At 40.1% G+C, this 21,146-nt stretch overlaps 1 protein-coding gene across 2 annotated transcripts in view; it reads left to right on the top strand.

The window, feature by feature from the left end:
* Positions 1-21,146, top strand: part of SPEF2 (sperm flagellar 2) — a 139,731-nt gene that overhangs the window by 93,864 nt on the left and 24,721 nt on the right. For both annotated transcript variants that reach the window (XM_058680011.1, XM_058680010.1), the window contains exons 23-27: positions 799-979; positions 7,601-7,754; positions 9,983-10,111; positions 11,092-11,230; positions 14,553-14,782. In XM_058680011.1, the coding sequence (XP_058535994.1) occupies positions 799-979; positions 7,601-7,754; positions 9,983-10,111; positions 11,092-11,230; positions 14,553-14,782 (833 nt within the window). The remainder of the gene's footprint in view (positions 1-798; positions 980-7,600; positions 7,755-9,982; positions 10,112-11,091; positions 11,231-14,552; positions 14,783-21,146) is intronic.

The raw sequence follows: 21,146 nt of genomic DNA, 5'->3' as shown, positions 1-21,146 counted from the left end.
TCACCATCAGCTTCAATCCATAAACCAAGTGCCTGTTGCTGTTGCAGAACCCACTTCTTGCACTTCACCAAATCATCCTCGGAGTTACTCTCTCCTTCTCTCCCTTTGTAATCATCACCGTGGAAGATGCCATGCACAGTGAAACAGGCGAATTTCTCCCTGTTTCAGTTAGCCTTTGGAATCCTTCAGAGTCAGAATATACCTAGGAACAAATCTAAAAATGTCTGTGTAGGGACAGCAACATGCTTTAGAAAAGTGAAGTTTAGTTCCGTATTCTCATAGGACTTAACAACAACAAAAGCATTATCCTTATTCAGGAAAGGGGAGGACTCCTAGAGTTAGACCAACCCCTCCTCCAGCAAAACTTTATCGTGTCTAAATGATATGGCCCCCAAGTGAGGAGATGGCAGTACTTAGTTATCTCCCACTTTTTAACTGTCCACTTCAAGACGCCAGGGTTTGTCTTGACTGGTTTATCCCTCACTGAAAGTGTATGTTCTGTACAAATTTCAAAAGTACATTTACTCATAATCAACATTGTTAAACCCTTCTCTTTATACTTCCTGACAAGTAAACTTATAAAGGAAGTTCTATGTTCTGTAAGTTTTGGGGGGGAGTTTTCTATTAACAAAACTTCTTGGACTACAGAAATTTGTGTATAGTCTTTTATAAGCTTCTCCCCATTAAAGGAATTCTTCCAGGAAAACTTTGGCTATTGGAAGACAAAAAGGAACATGCATATAAAAATAGAATTCTACTGAATACCGTCTTTATGTTTGTTTTGTTTGTTTTCCAAAGAATTCCTCTAGTTCCTCGAATATCCATTTCTCCAGAATCAGCCGTGTCCAGGCCAAAATTAAAAGCAATATTGAAGGGCAAGATTGATTATTCACTTGAAAACGTGCAGACCAACTTTGAGGCAGATGAGAAGCTGGTACTGGACACCTGGCAGCAGGCTTCTTTGGCGATATCTAACATGGTAAGTAGTGTTGTCACCACGTTGATTTTGTTGGTACCCATTAGTTGAATGGCAATATTGATAATATATGGTTTGTGGAAAGTGTACGCAGTGTTTCCAAACAATGTAAAGATCCATGCCTTCAGAAAGACATTTTTTTCCTGCAAGAAATAGTGGTAAAATGACACATGCAAAAAGTATTTGAGATCAAGAAAGAGGGAACCAACATCTGTGTTAGTATTTCCTCGACTGAGTAAGGGTTCCACATACAAGGGCCACTCAGGGAAAGGCAGGTGAGGTATCTGGCAGTGAGGAGGAGTGGGACTGCAGCCAGGTGTAAGTCATATTCTTGTCAACAGGGCGTAGCCCTATGTTTGCCAACTTTGTCACGTATGTATGAAGCCCGAAATGGTCATATTTTTCCAGTGCTCTTAGGGGGAAAACACAGGGATTTCAATTTTTATGCAAAACTGCTGATTTAACATGCACGAAGTAAAATAAAATTCATAAAAATATTCTACAGAGCCAGAACTGGGGCAACAGCCTAGTGGCTAAATCCTCATCTTGCATGTGCTAGAACCCCATATGGACAATGGTTCACGTCCCAGTTGCTCCACTTCTCATCCAGCGCCCTGTTTGTAACCTGGGAAAGCAGTAGAGGACAGTCCAAAGCCTAGGAGCTCTGCACCCATGTGGGAGACCTGGAAGAAACTCCTGGCTCCTGGCTTCAGATTGACTCAGCTCTGGTTATTTCAGCCATTTAGGAAGTAAACCAGTGGACAGAATATCTTTCTCTATATTTTCTTCTCTCTGTATATCTGCCATTCCAACAAAAAAATAAAAATAAAATATTTTACAGAGCCAAAAAAAAAAAAAAAACCAACAACAACACAGCTGGTCTGTAGGTCTCTGATGTGCAACCTTTGTGCCAGACACGTTGTCTAAGTCACACCTGAGGTCCAGCGTTATTATCTTCTTTGCAATATAAAAGTAAAGTTCACAAAGGTTAGGGAATTTACTTAAGTTCCCCCAACAGAGAGATATCAAAATGAAATCTGAACCTATATGACTTTAAAATTCCTATCCTTTCAAATTCAAAAGGAAATTAAAAAGATACAGATCACTTGCATGTAAGCCGAGCCTGCCCATCATACGGGAAGCACACAGGGATTTTTAACTCAGGCCCATGTGCCTCATCCACCAGGTGCTGGGTCCACTGGTTAGGTTTCTGTTTTCAACCGTGCCAAGCTATCTTCGAATTTCCCAGAAAACATCCCATTCTCACAGAAGACCGTGCCAACTTTCCAAAACGTTTTGTGAAAGAGATGGAAGAGGAAACTCCCACAACAAACAGTGGAAATTTCGGATGGGGCATTTTCCAGAGCCCCTCTCGGCCCCCAAGCCTCCAGGCTTTGTTTCTGAACTTGTGGTGAGGAAGCCCCAGAATCTCCCTTCTTTCCTCCGCCTCCTTTTTGTTGTTGTTGTTGTTGTTGTTGTTGTTGTTGTCCTTTCTTCTGGCTGTCTTAGAAACAGATGTAAACCCTCTCATGTTTTGCTTCTTTTGAAAAGCATTTTAGTGTGGATGTTGACATAAGGAAAATTCATGAAGCACAGCATGGATTCATGGACTGCCCAGGGCACCACTGCACAGTGTGGGACACAAGCTTTTCACCTGCAAGTCTTCCTCGCGCCCTTTCCCCTTCCTCACCCCCTCTTCCCCAACAATTGGGCCTGCCCACTTGCCTCTTGAGGAATCATTTCTTTGATTCTTAAAAAATAATTTTCTTACCCAAGTCTATTTATCTAAACACTATGTGTATCCTCACATGGTTTTGAGTTTTAAATATACAGATGCCTTTTACTTTTCTGTGTCTTCTTTCCCTCACAATTATTTGTGAAATTCTCCCCGTGTTGTTGTAGCTACAGTTCATTCTTGTTGTTATACTATGTTCTGCTGTATGCATCACAAGTTTTTAAATTTGTTTTACTTGAACAGCAAACACACACACCATATATATGCACACCATATATATATATATATATATATATATATATATATATATATATATATATATATATAAAGAGAGAGAGAGAGCAAGAGAGAGAGAGAGAGAGAGAAATTTCCAAACCTATAGTTAATACCTCATATACAACAGCTAGGACAAGGTCAGGCAAAAGCAAATCCACGTCTCCCATACAGATGGCAGATGTCCATGTATTGAGCCAGCACATGCTCAAGAGGAAGCATGCTTGATATTTGAGACCAAGGAATCTGGTATGAGATAGTGGTTTCCCCCAAGTAGTAACTTCACCACTCTGCCAAATTCCCACTCCCATCAGAGCTTATCTAACCCATTCATTATTCATACACATTTTAGTTTCTAATTTGATGCCTTCATAAATATTATTGCATGAACCTTGCAGTATGTTTACATGGTATCCATAGGCACACATAATTCTTGGATATATATACCATACTTTCTATTTTCTATTTCTTCTTGGAAGAAAACTCATTTTAGTAAATTCATTTCTGTTAGAAACTTTCCCATTTCTAAATTTTTAAATATATTGGCATGAGGTTATTTAAAGGATGGTTAGTATATTTTCCTAGGGTCATTGTCATGCCACATCAATTTAATATGTCCCTTGCAACATCATTGGCCCACTCTCTGAAACTTTTCTATGTCCTTCTAAGGTACAGCTGGTATTAAAGAAGCTGTGAACAGCTTCTGTAGAGTGTGATCATTTTAAAAGACCATCCATTAACAAGCATTTAGGGTTCATCCCCCATGAGCAAGGCAAATGTAATTAAGGCTACAGAGTTTACAAAGAAACATGCCTGGCTTAACTCCGTTGAGGCTGATGTTGAGGCAGTTTAAACTGCTACCTGCAATGATGCAATCACAGCATCCCATGGGAGACCCACTGGTTCCAAGCAGCTCTAGGTCCTGGTTTCCATCTGGACTAGCCTTGGCCGTTGCCATGGCCATTAGTCATCTGGGGAGTGAACCAACAAATGGAAGATGTCTCTCTTTCTCTCACTCATGTGTGTGTGTGTATAAGTGTAGTTGTCTGTCTCTTTAACTCTGCCTTCCAAATAAATAAGTATTCTGATTCCAGCTGCCTGATAAGCGAAACCATCAGAGGCAATGGTGATGACTCAAGCAATTTGGTTCCTGCCACCCATATGGTACACCTGAATTGAGCTTCCTGGCTCCTAGCTTTGGCCCAGGCCCAGCCTCAGTGCTGCAGGTCTTTGGAGAGTGAACCTATGGATGGAAGCCCTCTGTTTGTTCCTCTCTTTCTCCCTTTTTGCCACTCAAATAAATATAAAGATTTTTAATTAGTGAAAAGAAATTTCAAAACCTTCTATTTTCAGAAAGAGAATCATGAATTGAAAATATCACTGGCTTAAAAATCACTGTACAATTTTAGAAAATTCAGTTACCTTCACTGAATCTTCAAATCCTTACCATAATGAGATGTTCTTAACTGGTTAAAAACATCACCTGAAAGAATATATATGAAAGTGTTTTAAAAGCTGTAACTATAGTAGCTCATTTAAGAAATTGTTGTTAGTTATATTAGAATGAGGATTTTATATGCTTCCAATAGATTTTTTTTGTCACCTGGATGTTACACAATCATATGGGAATTCAGAGTTCCAGATGAGACAGTTATGATTCAGTAAATTGTTGTGGGGCAAATAGTAGCAGTTGTGATTCGTGCAGACAAGTTGAGAACACTTGATCATGGGCACGTGCTTTTTCCTCCCAGCAGTTTTGCCAAGAGCTATCAATTTAGTACACAATGTTAATTTTTGGCCAAAATTTCTTCTAATTAGCAGGTATGTAATGATTTCACAGAAGCCATGCTTAACTCTTAACTCTACAATATCTTCCCAGCCTTAACAAATTAGATTGTTAAATGTATTGTAAATCATGTTAATTTTTAAAGAGACTCAGCGGTCTTTGAGGGAAGAGGACCAAAAACCAAAAAATTATGATCATCACCATCATCATCATCACAAGGTTGTTTACTAAGGAGGAAAATCCAATCTGGAAGGAAATTGCTAATTTACTGTGTTTTACAAGAACAGATTCAAAAATGAATTGCTTGCAATTTTGTGGGAATGTTAACAAGCCTGTTTTTGCTTTACCAAGAATTTGAAAATGCGGTATATAGTTTGAAATCCATTTATATCAAAAGGGCATCTGATTAAAAAATGGGGGGGCACTTAAAACATTGCCCCACTCTCTGAAACTTTTCTGTGTCCTTCTAAGGTACAGCTGGTATTAAAGAAGCTGTGAACAGCTTCTGTAGAGTGTGATCATTTTAAAAGACCATCCATTAACAAGCATTTAGGGTTCATCCCCCATGAGCAAGGCAAATGTAATTAAGGCTACAGAGTTTACAAAGAAACATGCCTGGCTTAACTCCGTTGAGGCTGATGTTGAGGCAGTTTAAACTGCTACCTGCAATGATGCAATCACAGCATCCCATGGGAGACCCACTGGTTCCAGGCAGCTCTAGGTCCTGGTTTCCATCTGGACTAGCCTTGGCCGTTGCCATGGCCATTAGTCATCTGGGGAGTGAACCAACAAATGGAAGATGTCTCTCTTTCTCTCACTCATGTGTGTGTGTGTATAAGTGTAGTTGTCTGTCTTCTTATCTATAACTCTGCCTTCCAAATATATAAATATCATTTATTTAAAAAAAAAAAGCCCATTAGAAGATGGGGCAAGACTTACCCCTTTGCAATGGTCGGGAACAGTTGCCTGCTAGGTCAGAAGTAGGAAGCATGTCAGGAACCTGGAGCAGGCAGAACTGATCCCTGTGTCTTACCTGTAAGAACACAGGTTGTTCAGAGGTAGAGATTGTGCATATATATCTGTTCACCTCCATTGGTCTTCCTCTTTCTCCTCACCCCTCCTCACTCTCCATGCTTCCCAGAAATAATACCCTGTTTGGACCCAGGAATTACTGAGATAAAAGAATAAACTCCATGGAGTCCCATTTCTGTAGCACTGATTTATTGAGAGTTTGAAATGTCCACCCATGTGCTTGTCCTGCCACGTGTGTGTGGTTCCTTCCTAAGGTCTCTGTGCTCAGCAGTCACCTCTGAGATCTCTGGCTGTCCAGAATTGGCGGCCTCATTTCAGAAAGGCCAGTATGGTAACTGCAGACAGGATTCCAGCAGCACAGCCCCTGAAATTGGAGTTTGTTTATGCATTTTGTTTTACTTTATAAATAATGGAATTGTATATGCACGTCACGCAGTGTGATGCTTTGATAATGCATCCACTTTACAGTGATCAAACTAAATTAATTAACACAGCCATCACTTCAAATACTTATTGTTTTTGGTAGTGAAAACATTTATCACTTTTGGCAGTTTAGAGATAAGCAATACATTACAATTAACTTATAGTGGCCATGCTGTGCAATTGATCACCAGGACTTATTCCTCCTATCAACTGTCTATCCTTGAATAAACATCTCTCTTTTTCCTGGCCAACTCACTCACACCAGCCACCAGTAACCACCTTTCTTCTTATTATTTCTGTGAGCTCAATATTTTTTAATGCATTTATTAATATAAGGCAGATACTGCAGTATTTGATATTCTACATCTGGTTTATTTTTCTTAGCATAATAACTTTGGTCATCTGTATTTTCATAAGCCAGAATTTCTCTGTTCCTGAAGTACAGTGCCAGCCCCACCCCTCTCTCTTCACCCCAGGAGACAAGGAAAGACCCTTGAGGACATGATTATCACTCTGAGATGCAAGATAGATCCTAGGATGACAATGCAACTGGCTCTTTAAGTAAGACACCTAGGGAGAGTGAGAGGAAAGGGGTCTGCTAGAGTGGAGAGAAGCTAAAAGAACTGAGAAAAAGCAGCAAAGAGCCGGGAGGGTAGCCTGTGGGGTGGGTCATCATCCTAAGCACACAGAATTTAGAGGATGATGTCTAGTGCTAAACCAGAAGCAAAGCCCAGAATTCAAGTGTCAGCTCCTCAATTAATATAGGCCACACATACCCAAGAATGGTTTGTTGGGAGAGAGTGAAAATGTTTTCTCATTTTAATATCTAAAAGCACAGATATTCACATGGTACATAAGTAGATACCCCTCTGCAGTGCTGAAATTTCCTGGCAAGGGATGTGAGTGGAAGAAAATGTCCAAAGAAAATTCATTGCAGGGATAATTATGAAAAAAAGAAGTTAAGGTAATGACATAGTGAAAAAGCATGGTTGGAGGTCCAGCAATAGCAAGAACTTGGCACAATCACAGATGATGCCTCCATAGAATCTGAGAATAAGAAGAAAGGGATTCTGGCACAACCATGGCACAGCCACAGTCGAGCTGGCAGTGAGAAAGTATTGCAGGCAGGCTGCCAATGCTTTGCAAACCTGGACTGTGAACAGGACAGCCAACATACAGGTGGCTTCAGGGGAGCTGCATTTGGGGACAGGGCCAAAAAGCATTGCAGTGTGTGTGTTTCATAGATTGAGTGTACATTTGGGGAGGTCTGCAATGGGATAGGGCTTCAATCCAGTGCTCATTTGACTCCACCTTTCACAAACTACCACCTTTCACAAACGGTGCATCCACTGAAACTTTGCTATCGTACAACCAGGTGGCTGCTGAAATTCACCAGAGGCTGATAGAAGAAGACAAAGAAAATCAATCAGCAGAATCCAAGGAGAAGTCTCCCCAGATGAATACGAACAAAAAAATCAAAAAGGAAAATGAGGCACACAGGAATAAAAAGGAGGACAAACACGGGAAAGGTATTCATGGTTTTGGCACCTGCTTCAGCCTCTGCCTCGGGGAAGGCAAGCGTTTAACCAGGTGCAGTGGCCATTATGCCACCAGGGGTAGCTTAAATATGAGATGAAGCGTTAATTGGTGAACAGTATTGCATACTTGGCTCTTCCGAATAGCCAGAAATAGTTAGGGTAAAATAAGCTGCAAAGACAGTTTTCAACATATTAAAAGAACTTCCATTCTGGCGCTGTGTGTTCTGAAAAGTCTGTGCTGACGTTTGCTGCTGCAATGAGAGAAGTTTAGAAGTAGTGAAAGTACTTCCAAATATTTGTAGAAGAAATATTTGCATATTTTATTACAAAATTATTTTGAAATTCTTGCCTAGTCTTGTCATATGTCAGTCGTATGTTATGCAAAAATATTGGAGCTAAAAGTATTTTTCTGCACCAGAATAAATTCACATTTTCAATTCTATGTCTATGAATTTTCTGAAGTCCCTTCAAATATGTGTGTTTCAGGAACATTTATATTTAACCAGTCCTTTCCTTGAAGCTTCTCATGTGTACTTGTGTCTCAGAAGCACAATGCAAGGTAGATAAAGGAAAATTCAGCTTGGGAGGCCTCCAGGTAACCTTAGGTATAGCTCTGACACAAGCCCTTCCCTCTGAAAGTTTCCACTTGCACTTTTTGAGGTAACTTGAGGCAACAAAAGAAGAGTTGGACCAATGGGAGGAAAGTCCCTCCACTCATCAGCTGCCCAGGATGTATTTATAGGCATCTACCCTGGGAAGCTTTTTACAGCGGGCATCAAGGACACAAGACCAGATCCAAAACCTAAACCAAAATCAGATCCCTGTCTCCTGCTTTGATGGAACTGTAGTCTCAAAGCAGAGGCACACGGTTGATCAATCACTGTGCTTACTGGTTTGTTTATTTAATTTGAGAGGCAGAGAGAGAGAGAGGAGAGAAACCCCCTATCGACTCGTTCACTCCTCAAATGCCAACACTGTCCAGATCCTAGACAAATCTCAAAGTTATAAATTCAATTCCAGTTTCCATGGGTGGCAGGAATTTAACTGTTTGAATCATCAGTGCTGCTTCTTGAGGTCTGCATTTGCAGGAAGCTGGGATCAGGGGCTTGGACCAGGATGCCTACTTCTGAAGTGATTGTTTTTTCCCAGGGGAAGTATAGCTACCCTGAAAATAAGGTCATGTTACTCCCTTTGAGGGGACAGGGAAACGCTTCCAGGTGGATTATGTTGTAGGCAACTATGACTAGGAGTTATGGGAAAGCACTAGAGATGGAGCTGGGGTGGGTTAGTGGCACCTGAAACAAGGTAGAGTAACACCTAGAGAAAGAATACACAATCTGAGTCCATCACAGATGGTGAAAATAAAATAAATGCAAGGAAGTTAAAGGAAATGCTTTCAGATACATTAATGGATTAAATGGTTGAGTCCAATCCATTAATTACAGAAAAACAGAAATCCAGAAACGTTAATCTCTTTATCAGTCATGCACACATCCTTCATTGCAGTAAATGTTTCTTATCTAATTTTCTTTATTTAATTTTATGTCTTGTTTACAAGATTTTAACCCCCTTAATGTCAAACTCTAAACAAAAAATGTGTTGAATTGAACATATTACTGTAAACTCTGCCATCTCCCAATGGTATTTTCTCTGATAAATGCTAGCAAATTCTTGTTTGGTAATTCTCTTGAGTAGTCACTGAAGCACTTGCAGGTAAGTACTAACTAAAAGTCAGATGGGGTCCAATTCCTGACCATCACAAGAAGCCGTGTCTTCTTGAGCTTATCCTTGAACTATTCTTGGCAAGCAGTCTGCTATCACATGTGGTCCTTAAGAAAATGGGGAGAGGGGTACTTCCACAGATGACTGAGGGCATCCATGGTAATTTGGGGGTTTGTTATTTTCTGTTCTTCATCTCTGAATACTCACCATCTTTGAAGTCTGTAACCATCGGCACACTTCTAAGTCCCTCCTGATCTAGAAGGCTATGCAAATGGCGACATTTTCACTTGACTCTGGTCCAGGCACCACATGGAGACTTGTCAAGGAAGGGCTGTCAGTACTTTATCATTCACTCTGGAAATAGCAAGGGTCATTATTTCTAAAGCTCTGGAAGGTTATAGTTCCACGAATTTTACTTTGTACTCATTCTATCCGAATGCCATCTTAAGCTGTATTTATGTTGATGTTGTACTCTGTCCCTCTCATTGTCCTTTCAGGGAAATCACCACCTGTGGCTGAAGCTGCCCCTGTGGTGTTCACAGCAGAGGAAATTGCTGAAATCGAAAGGAAAAGTGAACTGAGGCTCAAAATAAAGGAAGAACACCTTGCAGCCCTACAGTTTGAAGGTAGCAAATAGAACTTACTCACACGTTGCTTTTCAGTAGAAAGTGGACCAGGAGGTGAATATCCATACTGTTCCATCAGTTGCCTACGACTGTGTGTCTGAGAACACAAAATGAACTGATTGGAAAGTGCAGCATTCAAGTATTTGTTCTCATTTGACCCTATGAGGACCAGAGGGTCATAGGACACGTTTGAGGCCCAGCAGTGAATTGCTCAGGAACCTGAGGCATATTCTGGAGGAGGGGGAGATTGAATTGGGAGGTAAGGAGGCCAAACCGAGGAGAGTCCTAGAGACCCTACTGAGGACATCACATGTCTCACTGGAAGCCAGTGAGGAACTGTAAGCAGAGAAGAGATGATAATCACATCTGAAGTAGAGCTCTGGAGTGGGGAGCAGGGTAGATTTGGTGTGAGGTAAGAAAATATGGTTAAACCTATTGTAATAGCTCATGGGGATAACAGTCAGTGCCCAAGCCAGGCCCATGAGAACAGAAAAAGCAAAGAGAGATTAGAACAATGCTGGTATTTAAAGATAAAAGACTTTATTATGGGTCAGCAATAATAATAAGTTCAAGGGTCAAAAGGTTTTGCGCTAGTTTTAGCAAACCCAAGAAATACAGTGATGTTACCAGCCCAAGGTTCTAAAGTAGAGAACTAAACCAGAGACTTCTCCCATCCTTCCCCACTGTCTGAAATCAAACCATCTATTACCATTCCACTTATTAAAGGGGATTACTACACAGATAAATTGCTGCAACGCTTCTTGTTTTGAGTTTAGATCATTTCTCAAATAACTTTATAATACGTGACATTTTCCTTCTTAATGTATGACTATTGCATCATCTCTTTTGGTTTATTACAGGTGCACTGTGCCCTGGAAGCTGTCACAAACTGAAGCATGATTGCTTTAACATTGGTTTCATCATAAAGGCCACATGCATGAAACACACTTCAAAATCTTTGTTTTTCCTTTTTTTAATAGAGCTAGCGACCCAGTTTCGACTTGAATTGATAAAGGCCAAAGCATTGTCTGTCCTTGAAAATTTAATAACAAAGGTGATCGATATCTATAAACTCATGGAAAAATGGCTTGGGGAGAGATATCTGAATGAAATGTCCAGGTACAGTTCAGCTTGACTTTTCTACAAACACACTTTGTGAAATCCTGAGTGCCAAAACGGGCCAAAATTTGTAAGCTATTCACAAATACCATTTACAAACACAAGTGTTGACCCCTTAGGTAGGCTTAGGTAGGCTTGTGCATAAGCCCATGAAGGGAGCCTTCACCTAACCACATTTCCACTGACTCTTCACAGACGAGACAAGCATGTTGTGTTTCAGAAGGTTCTATTGCATTCCCATTTACACATGTCTCTATGAGCTCAGTTTTCAAAATGCCCCATGACAGTTACAAGTAATTGTAATATATTTTCAGAAGCTAATGTCGCACATCTAATGCCAGACTTGCTGTTAGTCATGCAGACTCCATTCACGGAGACGTTTTATCAATGATCCCCATTCCCTCAGCCTTTGCTGTTGGGTTCCAGAGACTTCTCAGATTATCACTTCTGCCAAGGGGGCGTGAATCTCATCCTCTTTGTTCTTCCCTATATATTGAGCTGTATAAAGAGACAGCCCAATGGAGTACAGCAACTGAGGCTTGGGAGACCTAACTGTCCGGGAGATCAAGGTCCGTCATATCCACAAGCTAACAGCATGCCTGATTGCTTGGGGCCTCAGCTTTATCCATAAAAGAAGATGTTCCTACCCAGCCCTTTCAGAGTTTTCTACTTGATCTAGATTCTGTGATACACTACAGTTTTCCACAAACATTTACAGAACATTTAGAACTTGCTACGTAAATAGGATTCAAATGGCAAGGGTTTTTTTTAGAAGCAATTGCCATCTGAAAAAAAAAAAAAAAAGCGGTTATAGTTTATTTAATCCGGTCCTTATCTCATAATGAAAGTTCTACTATAAGATCTTCAGCCTAGCTGTTTTGTGCTATTGCTCCAGAGTGAAAAATATACAAACATACAGAGATCCCAGTCTGATGTACTCCTGCAGCAATATTTAAAATAACTGTTCTAATGGAGAGCCAAATCAGTTCCCGGCAGACTCACAGAGAAGCCATGCTCAGCTTTCTCCTTTGCCTGCGACTTGCAAATGAAAACTCTCTCCCTCTTTTTGTTAGATGTATTTATTCTTATTTGAAAGATAGATTTACAGAGAGGAGAGAGAAAATTTTCCATCCTCTGGTTTACTTCCCCAAATGGCCAAAATGCCAGAACCAAGCCTAGCTGAAGCCAAGGGCCAGTTGCCTCCTCCAGGTCTCCCTTGTGGGTATAGGGGCGCATGAACTTGAATTATCCTCTGCTATTCTCCCAGGTCATAAGCAGGAAACTCTATCAGAAGTGGAGCAACAGGTATACAAACCAGTGCCTATATGCAATGCTGGCACCACAAGTCAGAGAATCAGCCTGTGAAACCCCAACACCAGCCCCACGAATGAAAACTTCCTATTTTTAGAATTCATGGTTCTCATCCATGCAACAATCAAGTGTGAATACAAAATATTTGTATCAGATTCACTTATATTTCACAGCACTCTACCCCCTAAATTTGCAGATTCTGTGTCTGTGTATACAAATGTCCATATATTGTGATCACAGATGTTAAAACCTAGAAATATGATACGAGGAGTGGAAAGTAGACCAGACCTCTCCTCTCAGATGCCTTTGCAAATCCTGCTTTTCGTTTTTCCTAGCATTCTCCTATTCCCATTCTTGAGGTTACACTTGGTAAGCTTCCACTAGGTGGCACACACCTATTTTGATATCTCTATCTAGTTGTGGTTGGGTCTCTCAGTCCCCATTAGGAGTCCTCAAGTCAGTAAAGGGAGAGGAGCTGTCCACTGTTCTTTTTCCCCTCACCGCCACTCCTAGTACACACTCTAAAGCATAAACCACGTAGGTACTTGAAAAGAACGCATTCTGGAGTTCAGTTCAAAAACATCGACTCAAAGACAACAACTATTTCCTAAGGTTTCAGTGCAAGAAAATGTTGGTGTTCCTACATTATCTAAAATTAGATATGCATTTTCCATAATGTTCAATATTTCATTGTGAGATATAAAATAAGATGCATTCTTCCATGCAATGTTGTACTTACACCAAAAAATTATCTGGCCTTTAACGTAGCTTTAATCAAGACATTAGCTGCACCCCCAGTACAGTTCAAATTCATGCCCTACCTGATGCCACATTAATTATTGCAAAGTAAGGAAATGGGTTATTGGTTCCATTGCAAAAGTAAAAAATTCAAACAGCTTAAGTGACGTACTTTAGGAGTCATAGCTAGAGACTTTTTCTGGCATAATTGTTCAGTTCTCTCATGCATCATGTGATCGAGTTGGGAATTTTTAGATGGGAAAGCAATTTCAATTGAATATGTTGCACCAGAAGCTATTCTGACAACCATGTCTGGGAGAACATCAAACTGCTTATCATAAAATTATAGAAAATACGTTTTTCTGAAAACATATTATCAAGTTTATAATTTACCCTGACTCTAAATAAATATATTTTTCTAACAGTCATGTTTAGCATGGCATTCTGCCATGTAAGATATCTTCTGAATATTCATAGAAAGTGAGAATTATGAAAACACTATGTAAGTCCAAAAATTTTTGTGCCAAAATAAGCTTACTTTTTAGCTCCATTTTAACAATCTCATTCAAGATCCCTAAATAAGTATATTATGTTCCATACTTAAAACTAATATAGCCCTTGACACAATCTTGGTTACATAGGAAAAAATATGTTCCAACAATAGTAACAACCTTAATGCAATGGTTCCTTTTTTAAGATTTCTTTTTCTTTTATTGAAAGTTGGGTTTACAGAGAGGACAGACAGAGAGAAAGATCTTCCACCCACTGGTTTACTCCCCAAGTGGCCACAGCAGCCAGAACTGAGCCTATCTGAAGCCAGGAGTCAGGAGGAGCCTCTTCCAGGTCTCCCATGAAGATGCAGGGTCCCAAGACCTTGGGCCATCCTCAACTGCTTTCCCAGGCCACACACAAGAAGCTGGAAGGGAAGTGGAGCAGCCAGGATAAAAACCAGCACCTATATGGGATCCTAGCACATGCAAGGCATAGACTTAAGCCACTAGACTACCACGCCAGGCCCAATGGATCCTTTTTGTTCAGCTTTGTATTAAATGGTAACTATTGGCTGTGTAATAAGCATGTATTGTTTGTTTCTAAAATATATTCATTTCCATTCTGCCTTTTTATAAACTACATTTAAAGACATTGGACTTTTTCAGTACGCAGATTGAATTATCTACGTTAGCTAAGTACTGCATTCATTGTTGTGTATAAGCAAGCACTCTTTATCTGACAGAATCTTTACTGGAGATAACTATTCATTTTACCTTTTCAGTGTGGAAAAATTAACTGAGGTGGCTCGCTATCACATTGAAACAGCCACAAAAATTCAGAATGAACTTTACTTAACCCAAGAAGAGTTCTTCATTAATGGCGATGTAAAAGTCTTCCCAGATCCACCCCTGCCGAAACGTCCTCCACCTGTAGAAAAGGAAGAAGATGGTACCCTGACTATAAAACAGCTTGACAATCTTCGAGAACAGTTCTTAGACATGGCACCTAAAGGTAGGAAAAATCATGATCATGAAAACAGTGCCCAGAAAAGATGAAAATTACCAAAAGATGAAGGATGGCAATTATTTGCCCACAAGAAAAATCAACCCCATGGGAGTGCTTTGTCATAGTTTATCAAATATATGCTTCACACAGTCTAGGTCTGAAATGAACAAGCAGTAAATCCACAGTGACTAACAGCTGAGCCATGTGTTAGTTCTGCTTGTTGGTAATTCTGTGCATTCTGTCCCTTGCTGGCAAGTTGCTAAATCCAAGCGTTAACCAACCTGGCAATTGATAGAAAGCTTTTATACATATTTCCAACTTGGGTTTTGAATTGGGATCATGAGTTTGTGTTTGTTTTTTAAAGATTTGTTTATTTCTATTTGAAAGGCAGCTTTTACAAAGAAAGGAGAGACAGAGAGGTCTTCATTTCATTGGTTCATTCCCCAAATGAATAGATCCAAAGCCAGGAGCCTAGAGCTTCTTCCAGGTTTCCCACATGAATGCAGAGGCACAAACACTTGGGCTATCCTCCATTGCCTTCCCAGGCGACAAGCACAGAGCTGAATTGGAAGTGGAGCATCCAGGACACAAACTGGTGCCCATATGAGCTGTTGGCACTAGCAGACAGAGGATTAGCTTGCTGAGCCATTGCGGCAGCACTAGGAGTTTGTTTTTGTTACCCCCTCTAGTGTGCGAAGGGAGGCCAGGGAATAGAGGATTTCCCTTTGTCTATGTATTTTTCTTCCTAAGGCTTTGTAGACCATGATTAGTACAAAATAAGATAGTAACAATTTTTTGCTAAGTCAATTAATTAATTAATTAATTGATTTCAAGGCATTGTGACCCAGAGGATTAAGCTGCCTCTTGGGATTTCTCACACCTTCTATAAAAATGTTGGTTCAAGTTCCGTCCACTCTCGCTCTAATCCAAGGAGTAGGTTGCTGCCAGTGCATTTGGAGATGAAGCCAATGATTGCTCAAGTGACTGGCCGTGCCATGCATGTGGAAGACCTAGAAGGAGCTCTGTGCCCCGGCATCATCCCGACCCTGCCCTGGTTGTTGAGGGCATTTGGGGTGTAAACCAGTAGAAGGAAGATTGACAGCTACCTGACTTTCCCTTTCATCTGTCCTCTACTTCCAGGAAGACGAAAATAAGCATTTTTTAAATTATTTGGTCATATCCATGTGTGCATATTATTTTCTACACACAATCATTTTACGTTATTTATGTTTTCTGGGTCTGGGTACTGAGTCACAGAGTAGCTGAGCTACTTGCCTGAAAAAATTGCCCCTTTTATGGCACTGTAACCTCTCACCAACAACTTGACTTTATCCTCTGATATACCCTATTCATTAGGAAATACCACTTTTCCTAGAGCATAATCAACAGGCTTCATACTAACACAGCTCCACTTTTTAAAAGTAGTCTAGTATTTGCAGATATCCACACAAAAGCCTCAATTGAGGTCTTCGGGCGTCCTGGCCAAATGCAGTAAGTGAACTAGGTGCATGTCTGAGTGAACCCCTGGGCTAAAGTGTGTGAACCCATCCAATCACTTGAGTAAGTGTTCCACCTCCAGGGGTGAAATTGCACAGTGCGACCATGGACAAACACTGGCTCAGTTCGGCAGCACTTGGGCATGAAGGAAGTGTGGTCATCCGCAGGTCAGGAAGTTCCTAACTTCCTAGAACTGGCCCATGAATCCCTGCTAGTTCTCAGGCAGGTGGAGTCTGTCCTCTTCTCCATCCTGTGAGCTTCACAGTGCTCTCGAAGGACACATTTCCCTCTTCCAAGTTGCCTTTATTTTTCACTTTACCTGCGCTGCTTTGGGACATAGAAAATAGAAAAATACCTGTTGAAAAGATCTAAAGGTAAAATACTATTTAAACTATTGGAATCACCTAAATTAGTAGATTAAGGAGTGTTTGAGGAGGCACAATTTGATTTTGAAGATGATCAGCTACCTGTGAACCTTTTCAGAGAGCACCCTTGTACTGGTGATGGTCATCACGATTCAAGTCTTGGAATGAACATCAAAACCAGAGCTCACGTTTCAAGTAAAAGTTTAGGAAGTACCTATCCAGTCCAACAGTTATTTTCTTAGAATTATACCTGTAAAAATCTGTTCTATTTGCATTAATATGTTTTTAAAATAAAATAGAAAGATCCTCATATTTCATATCAGGATACTGGGGTTCAAGTTCAGGCTCCAGACCCTGACTGACACCAGCTTCTTGCCAATGCTAGCACCCTTGAAAGGCAGCAGTAACACTCAAGTAGTTGGATTTTGCCACCCACGTGAAAGACCCGGTTTGTGTTCCAGGATCCAGATTCAAGCTGTAGCCCAACCCAGTGGCCATCACGGGCAATTGGGAGTGACCCAGCATACAGAAGCTTTCTGTCTCTCCCTCTTAAATATTTTAGAAACTTGCAAATGCATAGCAAAAGAACTACGTTTAGCGTGTGTATCTCAGTCAACTCTAGAAACTCCTGAACAACAGCAGCAAACGATGTTAGCAGCTACATTTACTCGCTTAAACATGATAGTTTTCATATGATAGTAGAAATAGAAAGGAGAAGAGAAGAAAAATAATCAGAAGCGGGAAGTCAGGAAGGAGCTGGAAAAACTGTAGTTGAGCCATGAGTATAGAACAATGGGCGTTGGGGGATAGCCCCTGCTTTCCCCTTTCCAGCTGCATGAACTACAGGCACTAGGGGCAGGGGACTTTACTCATCCTAGAAGTCAGCTCCACTGGGCACCCAGTGGAGCTGAAAACTTAACCTCAGTGTGAGAAAGGCAGCTATAATCACCCAAGAATGTACGCTGCTGTGCAGCATACGGGGATCTAGGGAATGTGATGATTCATGTGAGTTATGGTCCATGAGCAAACAATTCTGAAAAAATAAAATGAAGAAAAATCCTTTTCTCTATCACCTCAATTGCACTATTTGAAAAAATATATACATTGCATACATTGCTTTTCATATACATTGCTTTTCAGGTGTCTACAAAATACTCATCACAGTATTGAGTATTTTATCAGTAGAAGTAATATTCAGCGTTCTTATTTTTGTTACTATTATATGTGGAGGGGCAATGCAATATCACTCCATTTTCTGCACTTCAGAGTCACATAATTGGTTTCACTACTGACATACCCAAAGCCCAAGCCCCAAACGTTGATATCAACCTCCCTGCGGAAGTCCAGGAATTACCACATTTTTCCACATCTCTCCTGTTCCCATGAAATCATCCTCTTTTTTCTTCTCAGTTCTGCAACTGTTGTTTACCACCAGAAATGAAACACACCCATTCATCTTTTAGAATAAAGCTGTTATTCTGTTCCTTCCAAGAAGCGGAAAACAATCTTTTATGATATTACCTGTTGCAGAACTAGAACTCTACAATTTCAAAAGACAGTGTTAGTTAAAGTGATAACAGCCTTGAAAGTATGGGACAATCGATTGGATGTGCTGCCTCTCAAAATGTGTGATTACAGAACTTCCTGCTTAAACTTGAAGGCTGCTATTATACCTAAGTCAGGAAAAATGAAAAATTTGAACTATCCCATACAGCTTATAATGTCTAACAGGCAACTTTCAAGTTTAATGAAATATATAGATGTATTTCTTCCCAGAGGGAAAAAAGCATACACAATTGCATATAGCAGTCATGCTCAGGCCCATAGTAAGATTTTTAACAAGTTTGCAAAGATTATTTATGCTTTTAAGTCACACTTTGCAACTGTTAATTATTGCTACACAAATAAAAGTATTGAGGGTAATGGATAATCTTTGATTAAAACAAGTGACCAAATAAGTACTTTGGAAGAGCTAGTATCTATCCTGGTGTAAGTGGAAAGAACTGAAGCTTTCTGCTGAGTACTTATTAGCCTACTTGAAAGTTCAAAATGCCTCCTGTACTGTAAAGTTTATACTCAACATCCCTTTTCTGGTCCAATTCTGTCACTTATGTCTTTTGTTAATCTTGTTTGGTACAAGTAATGATTAAACATAAAATACCATTTTCAGGATTGTCACTAACATGCTGGGGGGAAAAAACTTATATATGCTAATCAAACAAGATCCTGCAAAAGGCAGTGAGGCAATTCGTCAAGATTGTGTGTTTGTTCTCCCCCAGGAGAGACCCATGGTTTAGAATCACAGGGATAGCTTGAGCACGAGTCAGCAAGGGTGCTTTCTTTCCGCCATTCTGGGATCCGTTCCCATAAGCATATTGCAAGGCGGAGTGAGATGTGCCAAATATTACTGAATTATAAGAGCAGGCAATTTGAAGTGCTCACGATGTGTCAGCCGCCAAGTTAGTGTGCTGACTTACCTCTCTCCCTCTCCAAGCCTGTGTTGCATGGCTGGAATCAGAATGTTCTTTTGTTTCATCTACCTTCTGTCAGGTGACTGTCACTTGATCTTGGGCAAGGTGTTTACTAATCTTCTCTGCCCCATTTTCCTCATGATATTGTTACGCATGTTAAGGAAATTAATATGAGGATCCTTCACAGAGTTTGTTGGAAAATGGAATTGAAAGATGATGGTTTTTTGTGCAAAAATATTTTGAAATCCATCATATAGATCTTCAAAAAAATGCTTGAGAAATTGCTACTATGAAAAAACAAGGCATGGATTTGAACTTTTCCCACCAAAAATAAGTCCATTTTCATCCCATTTTCCCAAGAACTTTAGAAGTAGCCTCATGTATAACATTATACAATATTGATGCGAACTATTCTTATTATTAAAAGTTAGCTTGGTATCCTGAGGCTATAAATACTCTAATAGGTACCTTTATTACCTGAAAATTCTTCCAGAAAAACTGTACCTTAAATGGTAGAATTAAACCACAAAGTAATATGACCCCCAGGTACTGTAAGCACCCCTAAAAAAAACATTGATTTTGTATGCTGCAGTGAGCTCTGAATAGGTACATCTTGTCTCTAAACACCAAGTGCCAAGTACATCGGGAAGACAGTCTTTCTCCAATGGAAACAATTTGTAGTCTATTGAAATTGGAACACTTTAGCAGTGTTCCTCTGTACCCACTTAAATCATAAGAACTCCTTTTCCTTTTAAGCTTGTTGGTACTCCATGTAATGCCTGTAAGATTTGGTTCATAGCAATTTTGATATTTGTCATGAGACAGGCTTGAAAAATCAGTCCATTAAACTGCGTACATCCACATACTGCAAAAGAGGCAGCATTTAGTTGCCTAAGGTCTGTAAGTAGCAAAGGTCTCTCCTTTACACACCTCCTGAAGACACTTTGGATTTAATAACTGATCTCAGAGAGGAGAGAGGGTGAAGACTTTTAAGCAGAGTGCCGAAGTTCAATCATTTCAACTGCCTAGTTTCCACATGTGTTCAAAGCAAGAAGTATCCTTCTCTGCCTGTGTGGATCACATCAGGGTTAGCTCCAGGGCTTTTGAAGCTGAGATTTCTAGGAAGATGAGTAGAGGAAGGATATTCCAGGCAAAGGAGAAGTGAAATGTACAGACGTGGAGATATTGAAGCTACAGACCATTGGGAAATACCAGACTACCTGGAACAAGGGACAGAAAGCAAGGCACAATGAGCCTTGAATGGTTTGCAAAGTTAAGATAGGAGAGGATTTTCCAAAGCTTTAAGAGCCAATTGGCTTGGAGTGAGGGTGTAGAGATCCTACCTGAAGAACAGCAGGTGCTGTCAGTCACTCTACAAAATTCTCAGAATCCAGTGACAAGACTGGGGCATGGGAATTGTTTCCTAAAAAGGTTAACTAGAACGTTCTATGGATTTTTCCAAGTTTAGTGTCCCTGAGATATTATTAACATCTGATACTCCATATTTTCAGATAAATACTTTGATCTGAAAATTGCGTAGTTTGACATTTAGCTAAATCAAGAAATACAGAAATGTTTCTTCGAAAAAGGGGCGATACAGAAGGATGATTTTTATCTATAGGAATAGCCCATCGGGTGGCCAGACCTGGGGATAATAGGGAAGAGGCTTGTGGCTGGCAGCTGTCTTGTGGCTCTCTCACTGGGAGAGCTCCTACTAGCTCAGATTCAGATGGCAGAAATGCAGTCGTGAATTCGGAATTCTTTGAACCTAATAAAACTGACCATAGAGAGAACTTGTATTCAAACTTACATTATGCTCAGAATTTAAGGCAACATCTTCGGGATAATCTGCCCTTGTAAAACTGAAAACAATAGAGGTAAATCAATAAAATTGCATGTATGATATACATTAAACCTGTCCTCCAGGAGGAAAAAAATATCTATGTTGAAACAAAGAAAAAGATAACAACAACAAAGAATTAGCTAAATTCTTTGGACTCTTTTCCTTTTAAGAGACTTCTAATCTCATCCATCCCT

Source organism: Ochotona princeps, chromosome 23 (assembly GCF_030435755.1).
Source record: "Ochotona princeps isolate mOchPri1 chromosome 23, mOchPri1.hap1, whole genome shotgun sequence".
In the NCBI taxonomy this organism is placed as follows: domain Eukaryota; kingdom Metazoa; phylum Chordata; class Mammalia; order Lagomorpha; family Ochotonidae; genus Ochotona; species Ochotona princeps.
Note: the sequence above shows the minus strand (reverse complement) of the source record. Positions and strands in the feature narration are given on the sequence as shown.